The following is a 16,650-nucleotide window of genomic DNA, read 5'->3' on the forward strand; positions in this document are numbered from 1 at the left end:
TCAACATGACAGGACCAGGAGGGAAATGATTGATCACAAACGAAGGGGCTTTCCTTCTGGTTTCTTCTCTAAACTGTATGCTGATGATTTTGAAATCCTTCTCAAACTGAACCAGTTTGGAGTTGTCCCAACAGACGGTTGTAGGCTGAGTTGTGATAAATTTGTGCTTTGGAAAATTAGAGTTTATTCCGGTGCTTATTAACTTTTTGAAAGTATGATCCATTAGGATCATGTTACTTACGTGACTTAATCTGATTTAACCTAAAGAGACAATGGGAGAGTCCATGGCCAAAATAGATAAGGCCTGTATATGTGTGGAATTAAGCTAAAAACTCTTTCCATTTTCAAACAAATGAATAGGATTATGTGCTCCACAGATGGTGTTTCAGTCCCTTGTGTGGGATCCATTACAATAGTCTATTTCAACACAAACTTTTTTTTTTCTGTAGAAGTCATTCACATTGTAGAGGAAAAGTTTAGTAGAATATTACATTAGGAGTTTTTAGTATAAGCAGTTCCCCAAATATTTATTTCTTGGGAACTTCTAAGCCGGTACCTTCATAAGTATTTGCAGAGCCCATCCATCAATGACCATAGATTCTTATGGAAATTGCCAAGCATGTACACTATTTTAGTGTTCCTTCAGACTTTTTAAAATCTGTCCTCTTCTAGAGAGGTCTTTTTGTCCTTTTTTGGTAGTTCTCCTCGCTCTCTAGTTTTGTTGTTGTTTTTAACAGCTCTACTGAGGTAAAATTGACAGAAAATAACTACAAATTGAAGTGTGTGTATGATAGATTTTGGCATGCATTTCATGTCTACAACCGTGAAACCATCCATCTCAGTCCTGATAGTGAACATACGCATCACATACAAACATTTCCTCACATGCCTTTGTAATTCCTTCCATCCACTTCTACCTGTCCCCCACTTCCTTAGGTACCTACTGATCTGCTTTCTGTCACTCGAGATTAGTTTGTATTTTCTAGAGATTTATATAAATAGAATCATACAGCATGTTTTGTGTTGTGTCTAGTCTCTTGCACTCAGCATAATCATATTGGGACTCATCCATATTTTCTTGTGTATCATTAGTTCATTCCTTCTTATTGCTGAGTAGTATTCTACTGTGTGGATGTACCACCATTTATATATTCTTTCATGTGTTTATCGACTGTTTTGGGCAATTACAAAGAACACAAGTTCTTGGTATGGATGGACACAGGCCTTTATTTCTCTTGTCTCAAACCTAGGAGCGGAGGGGGTGCATCATTTTGTTCTTATACACAAGTGTTCAGAGATGTTTATTTGTAATAGCCAAACACTGCAAACAATCCAAGCATCCGTATAAACATTTTAAGGAACTGCCAGATTTTTCCAGAGTGGTTGTCCATTTTACATTCTCACTAGCAATGTAGGAAAGTTGTAGCTCTTCCACCTCTGTGCCGTCTGTTAACACAGTCCTCTTAATTTCAGTCATTTGAATAGGTATGCAGTATTATCTTGTCATTTTAATTTGCGCTGTTCTGGTGATTAATGATAATGAGCATCTTTTCATGAGCTTATTTGCCATTAGTACATCTTCTGTGATAAAGTGTTCAGATCTTTTGCCTATTAATTTATTTGTGACTGCACTGATTATTTTCTTAGTACTCTTTATGTATTCTGGATACAAGTTCTTTATCAGAAAATATTTTTTGAAAAAATTAGTTTCATCCCGTGACTTATCTTTTCATTCTCATAATGTTTTTTTGAAAAGCATAAATTTTAATTTTGTTGGACAAATTCATTAATCTGTTCTTTTGCAAATTGTGTTTTTGGTGTTGTATGTGAGAACCCTTTGTCCAACTCAAGGTCACAAAGGTTTTCTCCTCTGGGTTTCCTTCTATAGGTTTTTATACTTTTAGGTTTAGGTTTAGATTTAGGTCTATGATTCATTTTGAGTTAATTTTTGTATATGGTGTGCAATTTCCCACATTAATTTATTTGTATATGGATATTCAATTTTTCCAGCATTGTTTCTTTCTTCAGTGAGGCCTTTTTAAAAGGCCTTTGTACCTCTGTGAAAAGATAATTGTCCATACATGTGTAAATTAATTTCTGGACTCTCTTTTCCATTCCACTGATCTGTTTGTCTATATTTACACCAACATCACATGTCTTTGTAAGCATTGTAAGTCTTAAAGCAAGTAGTATTTGTATTTCTTTTTCAAAGTTGTTTTGGCCCTTGTAGGCACTTTGCATTAACATATAAATTTTAAATCAGCTTGTCAATATTTATAGGAAAAACTGCTGGGATTTTGACTGTGTTGAATCTATGATCTATTTGGAAGGGAACTGATATCTTAACAATATTGAATCATCTGACTTATAAACAAGGTCTATCTCTGTTTGGAGAGAGTATGTATGTTCTGCTGCTGTGGAATGAGTTCTGTAAGTGTCAAATAAGTCAAATTGATTGATAGTTTTGTTCAATTCTTTACTTTCAGAAGTGATGTTAATTCTTAGTGTATATGTCTTTCACATTTTTGGTCAGACTCACCCTTTTTTGATGCTATTGTAGGTGGCTTTTAAAATTTCAGTGTCTGCTTGTCCATTGCTAGTATATAGAAATATATTTTTTGTATATTGGTTTTTTTTTTTAAGATTTTATTTATTTATTCATGAGAGACAGAGAGAGAGAGAGAAAGAGGCAGAGGGAGAAGCAGGCTCCCAAGGAGCAGGAAGCCTGATGCGGGACTCGATCCCAGGATCCTGAGATCATGACCCGAGCCTAAGGCAGTCGCTTAACCATCTGAGCCACCCAGGCACCCTGTATATTGGTTTTATTATCTGCAACTTTGTAAAACTCTTATTATTTTTAGTAGCTTTTTTGTAGATTCATCAGATATTCTACATACATAGATATATTTACGTAATCTATAAATAAAAGCAGATTTACCTTTCTCTTCCCAGTCTGGATATCTTTTATTTCTTTTTTTATTGTGTTATTATACTTGCTAGAGTCTCTAGTGTAATGCTGAATAGAAATTGTAAGAGCAGACTTCCTTGTCTTCTTAATCTTCTGTGTGTGGGGGGGGGTGGGGGTAGAACATTAATTCTTTTACTATTATTTGACTGTATTAGTAGTAGGTTTTTCATATTTGCCTTTTATTAGGTTGAGAAAGTGCCTTTTTTGTTCCTAGTTCCCAGAAAATTTTTATTCATTAATGGATATTGGATTTTGCCAAATTCTTTTTCAGCTTTTTTTGAGATAATCATTTTCTGCTCTTATTTTTATTTTTTTTTAATTGAAGAACTGACTCACCTGAAAGATCTCCTGAAAGGGCAGTTTTAGTTAGGAATCATGTTTGGCTGCAATAAATAGATACTTGAAAAACAGAAACATGTACAGGGGTTTATTGTCATTATGTAACGAGAAGTCTGGAAGTGGTTGATTCATGGCATGCATTCATCCATATAAGGAATCCAGAGCAAAGGGTTCCATGATTCTCTGGGCCCTTCTTCAAGGTCATGATAGTATTTGCAGATTCAACCATTTTGTCCACACACCAGGCATCAGAATGGAGAAAGAGAAGGGGAATGACTCTAACTAAGTCTGTCCCCTATACGGTCTTCCACCTGGATGCTTCAATCCAGAAAGACGGCTGGGAAATGTAGTTAATTACTGGTCACATTATTGTCCCTGGTGAAGGTGGGATGGAAGGAAGAATAGACATTAGGTATACAACTCGAGATGTTTGCTGAAGACGTTACTAGTAGGCACTCTTTGTACTTGTCCTTAAGAGCCATGAAAGCTCTATTAGGAATGTAGGGAAAAGGAATTTGAGATAAATGTTTTTTTAATTACGTTTATTAAATGCAGATTTCTAGGCTCGCCATGTTCTCTCACTTTCCATGACTGATCAGCCATCTCTGCAGGTCATCTATGGACCACTGGTGCTGGGGGGGCAAGAGCCCTGACCCCAAATGGTGGGTTTTGCAACTTTGGGAATGGGATGGAAGGAGAAAGGAGTATGAAACTCAGTGTTGGCCACTCTTTCCTGCAACTGTATTACAAACGTGTCCACTTCCTCTGTTCAGATGTTCTTTTCATGAGAACCTCCTTGATCTCACTTCAGTTGCAATTAACTGCTCTTTCCTGCAGCCCTCGCAGTATTTTTTGACAGCTTTATTGAGATATAATTCTCATACCTTACAATTCATCCTTTGAAAGTATACAATTTAGTGGTTCTTAGTATATTCACAGAGTTGTGCAACCATCACACAATCAACTTTCGAACATTTTCATCCCCTCAGAAAAACCCTATAACCATGAACCACATCCACACCAAGTCCCTCCGAGTCCTAGACAACTAATGCACTGTCTGTCTTTATAGATTTACCTTTGGGACATTTCATGGGAATGGAATTGTTGAATATGCTCTCACAGTATTTTGTTCATACCCCTGCATTCTGCTCTGGGTCTGTTGAGTTTGAGGAGCTTGTATTTGACTTTCTGTGAAGAGGGAGAGTTCCTGGTCTGCTGTCTCTGTATCCACAGTAGTCCCTAAAAATGTGCCTGCTAACGTCAGTGAACATTAAATTGAAGGGAAGAGAACTCCCTTCCCCTTTCTAAACAAACACAGTGGGGTAGGCTGCAATGTAATATAGATGTAGGAAAACAAGATTATTCCTGTCTGCACCTGAACACTGTAACAGCAATTAGAGTTTTGTAATGACTATATAGTTGGCCTCAAACAAAAATATGGCGTGGATACAGTTTATCTTACAAGTCAACCCTCTGCTTTCTCTCTCTTCCTCATTTGAAGCTTCTAACTTATGACTCCTAGCCATCTAGTTCACCTGCCCTAGTATGGGACCCAGCATCACCTCTACCATCCCTTTCACACTGTCCCACACCTCTCTTAAAACCCATCATAAGTTTTGGTCTACTGCGAGTCAGGTACTAGAGTTTAATCCTACTTTTGCCTCTAACACCAGCTACGAATGTTGGGAAAACCATTCCATGTACCTACCCTCGGATTCCTTGTCTGAAAAAAATGTGGCAATTATGTTCAGTAAAGGCAACTTTAACTCTAAAAATAGATGTTCCTCTATAGCAACTCAGCGTAAAGAGTGCAAGCAAGATTTGTGATCTATGCTATTCATTTATAATATCAGAATAAAAGGAATTTCTGAGGAAAGATGGGTTAGCTGGAAGGTTTGTATTTCTTCTGGATAGTTATTTTCAAGAGATACTTGGATCATGGAAACATTTTTCAAATTAAATGAATTGATTATAGTATGTCCATTAGAACAACAATAAGTACTGTATTAGGAGATATAATTGGTTTATAAAGGAATCTTTAGTCTGCCCACTCTTTTTTTTTTTTTTTTTTGCCATACCCTAGGTGTAAATCCAAAGTGAAATGTATGTGGCAGAAGAGAAAACTATTGAGTATAGTTAGTGGCTCTTGGTATTAAAGCCAAGTATTTACAAGTGAAAGGAATGAGGTCCATGGCACTGGTAAATGGGATTTAAATGGATTTAGGAACTAAGGCTGAAATAGGAGCCTAATTAGAGAAGATCCTAGGGTCATCATGTCAGTCTTCACCTGTCCGTCGGGCAGACAGACTGTCCACAGCTTTCACTTCAAAGATGTGGCATGTTCTTCTCATCAGTATCTCTTGCCTGCTAGTTCTTGAGGGGGAAGATGCCTTGGCTGCCCCTCACAAGTCATGAGTCTGTACCCGTGCATTTAGTGGGGTGCAGGGTTATATCAGGTCTCTAAAAAAGACAACTAAAAACTCAGACTATGAAATGTGATGATTTTCTTAAAGGGAGGTGTGAAAAATAAATCATATTGAATAGATATTTTCCTGATTGTAATTGCCCTTCTAAAAATAAGAAGAAAGGACCTGTATAGGGAATAAAATGACTGTTTTCCATTGTTGTGAGAGCCACACTTATGATGGGTCTTTTGTACCTATTCTTTTTTTTTTTTTTTGTACCTATTCTTGAAATCTAAGTGATTAAACATTGGTTAAGAGGGACCTCTGTTCCTTTTCTCTTTCTAGTTCACTTTGGGATTTTCTACAGGACAAATCGATGTCTTTATCTTACTTTGGTTTCTCACGTGGAGTTTGTTAGTTATGGAAGCTGGGTCTCCAGAGTAGGTGGCATCTGAAGCTAAATGAGGAAAGATGAGACTAGGGTAGGGATCGAGCTCCACTGATGTCCTCGGGGGAGGGTCTGTGCTTGTCCGTACATATGCCATAGTGAGCGTTCCTGCCATTTGGCAAATTGGGACGTTTGAGGACATAGAGTTTTATAGCTTACTCTCTTTTCTTCTGATGTCTCCCTTTGCTCCTGCTGGGCTAGCTGTTACTGGGTGAAGTCTCTTGCTAGATGTGGGGGTCCAACCTGGTGGGTTAAGGAAGGACATGGAACGCACACGGCACTGTGTGACAGAGTCTAATGTTGTGGGAAGATCCTGCACTGTGGCTATAGAATTTGTGTTCTTTCCATTTGGAATCTATGCCCAACAATATTTCCCATTACTCAGTTAATTATTTGACTTGAGGCTTCAATGCTCAGAGGTGATTCCATTGGCTTTAGTTTTAATTAAGAAAAAAAAATCATTAGGAATGCAGAGTCCCCCTTCCAGTTTCTCATTAATTTACAGATCAATTTGTTTGCTGCTAACTATCTACTGACAGTTTGCTCCAGACTTTGGCCAAATGTTAGTTCAAGGCTTCTATAAAATAATCTGGATTTTTCAATTACCATCGCAGGACTTTTGTTTTATCTATTCCAACTGACTGGACTTCTTGGTGTTCATTTCATAAAACACCAAGTTTGTCCCATCAGGAATCAAACATGAGAGCATTCGTATGATTACTCAGCGATCTCAAAACTTTGGAATTTGAGGCGATGGGTGACACTTCTTTTCTTCAACCGCCATGACTGATTTCTGCATTTTCTTTTAAATGCACAGTACCAGACAATGCTTCTTTCATAGTAGAGGCGACTAGTATTGGATCTTTAAAACTCGAGATTCGCAAATGGAGTTTTAAATAGTTTTAGTATCTTGAATGAGGAGAAATGGGTAAATGTGGGTCTGAAGACTGATGTTTGCAATTATGTTGCAAACAGAGATGTCAAGTGAGACAAAGCGCTTTCACATTTACATATTACGGTGGGCGTCGGTGTTGCCAGTAAGGTGGGAGTGTCCTGGGGTGTGCATGCTGCCATAGCGCCCAGTGTGATCCAGAATATGCCCCCGGCACGGTTAGACCTGAGCTTTTCGTGGCATTTAATGGACCCTTCCATACTCCAGTTATGGTAGTTTGCTGGCTTGTATGTGCACAGCTACACTTCAAAGAACAGTACGGAGCTATGACCTTCCAAATGAACGGCACATCTACAATATCAAACATGGGCATGGAAATGGGAAGAGAGAGTGGACCCTGAGGTTGGCATCTATTGACTTAACCTGGCCGCATGTGTCAGCCTTTGTCGAGCCGGTGTGTTCATATGTTACAAGCTGATCTTACTTTTACTTACAATCTAATATATGATTGTCTGAATCCAGTATTGGGGAGTTGTAAGCATCTCCTTGAAATGCTAGTGTCAATATCTCTACTCTGGCCCGAGGCCCCAAGTTCACTTGGCCTGGCATCCGTCCCCAATGGCCTGAGGGCTAAATAATTATCCTGGTGAAGGAAGTGAGCCTTTAGTTCCTTAAGTTTATGGTCGCTTTATTCCCTTGTGATATCCTCTACCTGCTTGTTGTAATAATTCTGTATATTTCATTAGAGTATTCCCAGTTAATTCTCAGAATAAAGTCCTAACACCTTAGTTTGGTTTTCAAAGTCTGTATCTTTCCAAAGCTTTTGCTCCCAACGTTGCACCCAAGCAGATCTTCTCATTTCCATTTGACTTCTTTCTACCCCTTCTTTTTGCTTTCTTTTCATCTAAAATGCCTTCTATTATCTCTGCATGTCTAAATTTTTTTGATAAATACCTTAGAAGTGGTTATTGGTTTGGGTCCAGAAAATATATAATATATAATTATACACACACACACACATATATATACACATGTAAATATATATACTATACATGTATATATATCATGGTATGTACACTATATATACAGTATATATACACAATATAAATTATAATCATACAACACTGCTTAAATCACCTAAAATAATATTTAATGACATGGAAAGATTTTCACCATTATATTGAGTGGAAAGGAAAATTGAAAAATATTATGATCCTTTTTTTTTCCCCCCTTGAGGAGAGAAAAATATAGGGAAATTTTCCTGAAAGGATCTGCATAAACAGAAATGTTATGAGTTGATGGAATCAGAGATAGGTTTATTTTGCTTTTTGGTATTTCACATTTAGACAGTAAATCTGTTTTACTATTGTAATAAGGTATGCATTAATAAAACTTATCTGTAAAGCATAGGATACCTTATCCCATCCTTACATAAAATTTTAGAATATCTGAACCCCCAACTATGCCATGTGGTTCTCACAATTACTCATATTTCAAGGTACTTTAAAGAATGTTTAATCAAAGTGAGTGGTGCTAACGTTGAAGGCAATGTTAACATTTAGCACAGTATATATTTGATGTTCCTTTCTATGGGGCCATGGACCTTTGCTTTAGAAACCCTCAGACGACCCATCCACTCATGTTTGCAATGATAACCCTGACTTCCCCGGGGTGGGTCACACCTGAGGTATTCACTAATGAAAGAGAAATCAGAATTGACTACTTCCTAAAGACCTGGGTGACAGTTTTGAATACTTTTGTCAATAGAAAAAGAGTGCCTGTTTCTGCTGTGTCATAGTTGTGAATGACATGTGCCCAAAGAAATTTGACTTTTGTTTCCAGTGAAGGTATCATGTGAGGGCAATACCCCTCCGTCTACTCTGCCATTTCAGAGTCCTCATATCTTGCTTTGGGTTTGGTTTGGTCCCTGTATCCACATATGCTCCTCCTGAAACAAAAAGTTCAAGTAGTCATTGACAATTGACTCTTGGATAGTCATTGATCTTTTTTTTTTTTTTTTTTTTTTTAATGTGGGCTGGGCAGTTTTCCTTGAAACTTCTTTCCTAATTTGGCATGAAGTAGAATTAAATAGTAGAAATGAAGGAATTTATTTGGAGATCTCAAAATAAGAAGGGGAATTGTTTGGTCACACAGCAGACCACGAGAGGGCCAAGGAATGGACTGAAGGAAATTATCAAGCATGCATGTTGTTTTTAAGTGATACTTGACACTGGGATGTGAAACAGCTGTGTTGTTGGTTTGTTGTTTGTTTTTTTTTTTTCTTGTGCCAACTTTCCTTATTTGATTGATTTTCTCTCTGACAGCCCACTGTGCTGATAAATGTGTCCACGGTCGCTGCATTGCTCCAAACACCTGTCAGTGTGAGCCTGGCTGGGGTGGGATCAACTGCTCCAGTGGTAAGTTTCCACCTGCTCTTGTCTGTCTCGGCGCGTTTTTGCTGTATGGGCTCCCTTGTCTGCAGATTATCCTGAACCCCTGGTTTCCCTCTTGTTCCCTATGCAGAATATGGTATGGATTCTGAGTCCAGCTCAGGAATACAGTTTCTTTTAAATCAGTATATGTGTTATATACAGAACTGTTGTTAATTGAGGATAAAGAAAAGGACTTGGAAAGAAGGAGATTTCAATAATCTGATGCGGATACATCTGTAAATATGAATATGATTTCCAGAGTAGGGTCCAGAATTGAGGTTCCTTAGTTCAGTAAAGCAGTTTTCTGGTTACATAACTATTCTATCCTAACTGCTGTGTTTACAGGTTCATTTATCTCGCATTCTTCCTTGGTGATTAAAATGTATCACCTGTTGGCTTTAAGTCAGAAGTAAAATTGATATTTTCAATGCTTAATATATTTATTTACCTCTGAATTCTGAGATGCAAGTAATGAGTACTCATTCAGAAAACATGGAGGAGAAATATTGGTAATAACTGAAAATTTATGAACATTTTGGTATTAAATCAAATTGTAATATGGTATATAATTTGTCTCCATTATGTTAGAATTTATATAATTCTAACATATTTATACAGTTAGAATATATATATATAATCTAATTGTATTTATCTAATTTATATAATTTATATAATTCTAACATAATGATATTTTGGACTGTAAGCAGCTTGCACTTAAAACCTCCTATTCTTTATTAAGAGGATTAAGCAGTGGAATGTCATGTAATACAGTTGCTTTTCTAAATTTCACAGTTAAAACTTTCAGTTTTCTGGCTAACTCGTTGCTGCACGTGTAATTGTGGATACTTCCTGTTTCTTTGTACTGCTTTTTTGCTTTGAAAAATGTGAGGGGGAGTCCAAGTGCAACTGAATTCTGATGCATGAAATTTTACATTGAGAGAAAGGAAATCATAGTTTTAAAAAATCAGCAGGATCTCATGACAACACAAATTCGTCCTCATTTCTACTGCACAATTTTCCGCAACTAGTCCAAAGGGATTTCAAGCCAACTAGATAAACTGGCTTTAAGAATTCTTTCTTGCTTATATTTGGAATTGGGGAGATTACTGTGTATCTTGTAAAAACTGCTTGTTTTAAGCTTGTGATCTCTTGGCTGTCCCTAAAACAGCATCTCCAGGGGTAGCCCTTGTGCTGTCTGTGCACAGAACATTCTGTGTGAAAGAGCCTTTTTATTGTGTCTTAAACAGGGAGTGTGTGTGTGTGTGTGTGTGTGTGTGTTTCTGCCCCTGAAAAGCTTCCAATTCCAATGGATAACTGTCTTGCAGGGTTTTGTTTTGCTTCTGCTGGAGATCAGGAGGAGAGTGGGCATTTTGTTCACATGCCGCGGAGGCAAAATGTTTGGGATGTGGGATTTGGCTCACAGCCATTTTTCTGGCCCACTGACCTCAAATGCAATGTTGCTTTCATTAACTTTTCCAGCTTAAAAATCAGTTGTGCCTACACATTTTGAAGAAAAATAACATTATTCTATCAACTAGCAGGAATGAAAGGAGTGGATGTATTCTTCGTTTGAAAAGTGAGGTTTGTGCCTAATTCCAGGGCGAGTATGCTGTGGGATAGAATAGTTGCAGTCGTATTCAGAGTTAGTGTCCTAAGGAGCCCACAGCCCGCCTCCAGCTGAGAGATCAGACTGATGAGTGTTTGTGTGAAGACAACAAAAGGCTACATGAGTTTCAGGCTCTCCAGAATTGATTCAGGCCTTCTAGAAAACAAACTGTTTCTTTATTTTGGAGTTTAGGGTTGCTAGAAAATAACTTGTTGCTTGCTTTTGGAGTTTACTGATTTTTTAATGAAGCCTCTAGAATTCTGAGGACACATATTCTTTCCATCCTAGAATATGATATTGATGCAATCTTCAGTCTCTTCTTTACAACTTCTGTTTTGGCTCTATAATGACCAAAAGCGTAAATAAACACTGGTAGATAGCTGAGGTCTTTAAAGATGCTCTGAGAAAAACATTTCTGACCCTTTGTTTAAACACCTGAGCAAATGCTGTTCTGAGCTGGAGCACTGGGTGTGGTTTACCTGGGCTTTGTCTGCAGCAGTTCCTCTAATTATCACTTGTTAGAAAGTGTGTCATTTAATTATTCTAAGCCAAGTAATTCTTGAAACAAAATGCAGGTTTGAGTAATCTACTAGGTAGCGCAGTTTAAATTAAGACCTCATTTTGGGGGCCTGGGTGGCTCAGTCCGTTAAGCATCTGACTCTTGATTTCGGCTCAGGTCATGATCTCAGGGTCTTGGGATCCAGCTAGGCATCAGACTCTACGCTCAGTGGGGAGTCTGCTTGAGATTGTCTCTCTCCCTCTCCCTCTGCCCCTTCCCCCCTCATGTGCACTCTCTCTCTCTCTCAAATACATAAATCTTTAAAAAAATAAATGACCTCATTTCCAAGGGTTCTATTTCCCTGTTCTCTCCCTCTCTGGTTATGGTTATGAATATATTGGATGATGTTTGTTAGGTCCATAGAATGATTGCCTTGATAATCAGACTAGGTGCTTGCATCAGTCAGGGTCCCATCAGGAGACAGAAACCACAATAAATTTTTTTAAGGCAAACCTTTTATTTTGGAACCATTTTAGATTTACAGAAGAGTTGCAAGGATAGCAGAGAGTTACCATGTACCTGCATCCAGTTTTCCCCTTGTTAACATCTTACCATTAGTTTGTCAAATTGAGAAACTGACATTAGTACATTACTATTAATTAAACCTCAGACTTTGGATTTCATTGTTTTTTCCATTAATGTCCTTTATCTGTTCCAGGATCCAATCCAGGGCACCATATTGCATTTCATTCTCATGTCTGCCCAGTCTCCCATGGTTTATGACAATTGCCATCTTTGGCTTTTCCTAACCTTGACAATCTTGAGGAGTGCTGGCCAAGTATCCTGTGGACTGTCCCCTAGTCTATGTTTATCTAGTGTTTTTTCTCATGATTAGGCTAGGGTTATGGATTTTGAAAAGAATACCCCAGAGCTGAAATACCCTGCTCATCACATCATATCAGGGGTATCATAAGGTTCATGTGACATCACTGATAATGTCATCACTTGGTTAAACTTCATCATTTGCTGATGCATAGTGTACACCATGTTTCTCCACATAAAGTTAATATTTTCCCTTTTCCTAGTCTTTGGAAGTGAGTCTAAGTCTAGGCTACCCTCAAGGGTGAAGGGCAGGAATTACATTCATGTCTTTGAGGGGGAGTCCCTATATATGCTCTTTAGAATTCTTCTGTCAGGAAGATTTGTCTTTCTCCCACTTATTCAAGCTTTATGTCAGTATGGACTCTAGATATTTATATGGAATTTTGGTTTATAAGCCAATATTATGTGATTTTGTTTTTCAAATTGTTCCTGCTTTGGAGATTGGGAGCTATTTCAGGTCACTCTTGTGTCCTTTTGACGTGCCCCTATCCTTTTTCTGTCTGTTTGGTTTTTGTTTGTTTGTTTTGTTTGTTGAGCACTTCCTTCCTTACTGGTACTATAGAATACTCCAAGGCCATGTTGTATTTTTCTGCCTCAGCCCTCGACTGCTATTGGAATATGGCATTTGGAAAGGAGAATCTTGCCAGGTATGCTCATTGCTCCTAGGACACAGAGTAACTTGGACAAGGAAAGTTGATGAACTGTTATTAACTGTACCGGGGGATTGGAGTAATGAAGACTTGGTTAGTAGAATTCATAGCACTTGGAAGAAGAGAGGAAGAGCAGATTTAAGGAGCAGGCTACTTCCAGGGCTGAGATAGGATGCCCAAAAGGAACCCCCACTAGGGCTGTGATCCAGACTTCATTAGAGAAGGCACACCACATCTCACTGAACGGCGAGAGGCTGCATAGTGCTACTCTAGCAGAACTTGATGGACATCTGCCCTCTGGAACTTGCTAGAAATCTGCCCTATAGGGTGCTTGGGCAATCTCTTCATGGAGAAGCGTCTGATTAGAAGTACTGTGCTACAGAAAAGCCCTAGAGGGTTGCCAGGGGAAGCTGCTGGCTGATGGGTGGCTGCTGGGTACTACTGTTCTGCTTTCCTGGTGCTGAGAAGCTTTCCATGCTACAGGAGCCTGGAGCTGCGATGGAGAAGCTGGTTCTGTTGCAGGAACTGGGCACCATGCAAGATGGAGGTGCTCCGCAGCCGGATGCTGGAGAGGCCCCTCCCTCTGTGCTTGCAGGGCAGGAAGCTGAGGCTGGAGAAGCCACCTGCCCTGCGGCAGTCACTTGGGCTGGCACTGGAACCACCATGGAAAACCTTGCTGCAACTTTGTTGTCTGTTGACCTTTATTTCTGGGCATGGAGTACTTCTTAGAAACCCACGGAGTCTCTTGGCTTTCAGACATAGTTCTCCTTTTTCCTGTTGTGTAGTAGCAGCCCAGTTTCTGCCTGATGATCAGGACCATTCACTCCAGCCAGAAGAGTAACTCCTTTTATTTACATTAAGAGCCTAAAATGAGCACATGGCAATAAATCGTTAACTGTCACACACAGCTATCTCTCTGTTTGTTTGGTTTTTTTCTTTCCTAATATACATGGGAGAAAAATGGACTAACAGGTCCCTTCACGTGTACAGGATTACGAAGACTTCCCTCGGAGATTTGATCTGACCGTTTGCCTTGTCCATGGAGGGACGGATTCCTGTGTTTGATATATAGTCAGTCTTCCTGGGTCTCAATGTATTCTCTGTATAAAAAAACCAGGTGTGTCAGAGGACTGTACAAAGTTTGTTCCCCTGGAGTGCAGTCATGATTTATTTCTCTAAACTCAGACATATTGCTTCTTTTTAAATTTGATTAAATGATTTTTTTAAAAACACACACTCATATTTTACTTTTATTGGCAGCCTAATGCATACCCTAGCCTATATGCCATCAATCTAGCCTACCTCCAACTCTCTCTTCCCTTCTCTTCCCTGCTCTCTCTCTTCCTCCCCCCATCAATCTCTCCATCCCTCCATCAATCCCCTATTCCTCTTCCTCCTTCAGGGGATGATAAACCACTCGTGGAAGGCAGGTGCTTTGTGTTATTAATCTCGTTAGCCTCCATTGTGGCTGGCATGTGGTTGGAGCGGAATAAATGCTTGTTCCATTTAATTAGATTGAATGAACTGTATGATTCTGTGAAGGTCATTCACATGTTCATGGTGTGAACTTTCACTGAGTGATTACTGGATGCCAGGAACTGTATTGGATGCTGGCGATAAAGAAACGCATAAGGAGCCGTGGCTGGCCTCACAGAGCTCACAGCTTGGAGACAGGTAGACAGAAGTACAAATGTCTCATCCTGAGGAAGAGAACAGTCTCGGCAGAAGAGATGGTTGGAGAAAGCCAAAAATGGAGCTGGGCATGGGATGAGAATTGGATACAGCAGGAGGAGGAAAGAGTGGCCAACAGGATGCCAAGAGGTTTCTAGTATCGGGGCACTAGTGGGCAAAGGCAAGGAGAACTCGAGGGGGTTCATATCTGATGATCTTTCTTCTCTTGGTAAACTGGGAGCAGAGACAGCATGCTGAGCCGAAGGGGGGCAGGAGTTGGGTCATGTTGATGACGACGATGACGGTAATAGTTCTGCTTAGATGAGCCCTTGGTATGTGCCTAACATCACTGTAAGGGTTTGACAGAGGTTACATTTAATACTCCCAGCACACAGTGAGATGGTTGTAAATCTTGATCTGATTTTATTGATGAGGAAAGAGAGGTGCAGAGCAATTACATGACTTGCCTGAGTTTCAACATCTACTGAATGGTGGAGACACACCCGCATCCCCTTCATGGCCAGTCGTTTTAACCACGAAGGTACGGTGCCTCCTGCAATAGGAAAGGAGGTTTGGTGAAAGTGGCCAGGGTCACGGTCCCGAGGGGGATAAGAGCAGGAGACAGGGGCTGAGAGCCCCAGACAAATGTTAGAATGACTATCCTGAGAGATATCAAGGGCATGCTCTCAGAGATGATGAATTTTAAATGGCACCAATTGGGATGGACTCATTTGTAGTTAATTTCCTCATTTGTACTATGAAGACTGTTGGGCAGATTATATTTGCAATCCCTTTCCACCCTGTGAGTCTATGTGTGGTTTACTCTAGTGGATACATATATGCAATCCCCGAGACCTTTCTTTGTGTTGGAAACCCTTTGAATCTTCTGTATGAGTAGCAGTAACACATTTGTTCTCTCAACCTATATAATCCTGTTTATGATTTTCTAAACATCTATAAAGAAATGTATTCCTCCTCTGGCTATAGGGCACTTGCAGAATGCAAGAGGGAGTCCTAAATCAACCAGAGCCAGCAAATAGCTTTCAATAACATGTCCTGCAGGCTTTTGACTTTAGTACCAAGTAGAGGCAAACGTGGAAATTAATTTTGGTTTAAAAAACTCCAAACTGGGCCTTCTTTAGTCACCAGTAGCATTTCTGGTTAAATGTACTTGGAGGGAGTAAAAATATGCCTGGGAGGCAAGACAAGTTGAAACGTTTTCAGGTACAACATTAGGAACACTGATAACCTTTTATATAAAGCAGGCACGCTGTGCAGCACTGAGTAAATAATAAGACTTTGCCTGCGGGATATTCCAATTGGGGAATCCATTTGAAGGATATTACAAGCCAGAAATCATAAGACACAAAAAGCTGACTTATTCCCTGGCAAGGTCTGCTGTAAATCTCTATTGACTGGACACAATCGTCGGATCGATGGTGTCTGGCAAGAGAAGACACTCAGAACCCAGTCCTCACAGCGAGTCATTAACATACCCATCGCGCTGTCAGAATTACTTGAGAAATCAGGTTGATGAAGCAGCAAGAATAAGAGTAAAATCATTCGGGGTCCCTGGCGTGGGGGTGGGCAGGGCATTGATGATAGGTGGGAAGGACTGAGCTGGGGATGGTTCATCACACCTGCCTGAAGGCAATTTCACTGATGGACTGCCCAGATATTTTGATAGAGGTCGCAAACACAAGCTGCTGATGTTGCCTTTCTGAAGGAGTCTGAAATCCGGGCTGTGCTTGGTTTCTCTCTGGAGGGCCAGGGAACCTTCTCCACCGGCTTCCTCCAAAAGCCAGGCCGGACCTGAATTGCAAGGGTCCTGGCTGCAATCCTTTCTGTGCTCTTCTTG

At 39.6% G+C, this 16,650-nt stretch overlaps 1 protein-coding gene across 2 annotated transcripts in view; it reads left to right on the forward strand.

The window, feature by feature from the left end:
- Window positions 1-16,650, forward strand: part of MEGF10 (multiple EGF like domains 10) — a 211,988-nt gene that overhangs the window by 118,033 nt on the left and 77,305 nt on the right. For both annotated transcript variants that reach the window (XM_035014032.1, XM_035014033.1), the window contains one exon: window positions 9,377-9,469. In XM_035014032.1, coding sequence (XP_034869923.1) covers window positions 9,377-9,469 — 93 coding nt within the window. The remainder of the gene's footprint in view (window positions 1-9,376; window positions 9,470-16,650) is intronic.

This window comes from Mirounga leonina, unplaced genomic scaffold (genome assembly GCF_011800145.1).
Source record: "Mirounga leonina isolate KUSES-001 unplaced genomic scaffold, KU_Mleo_1.0 Mir_168, whole genome shotgun sequence".
Classification (NCBI taxonomy): Eukaryota; Metazoa; Chordata; class Mammalia; order Carnivora; family Phocidae; genus Mirounga; species Mirounga leonina.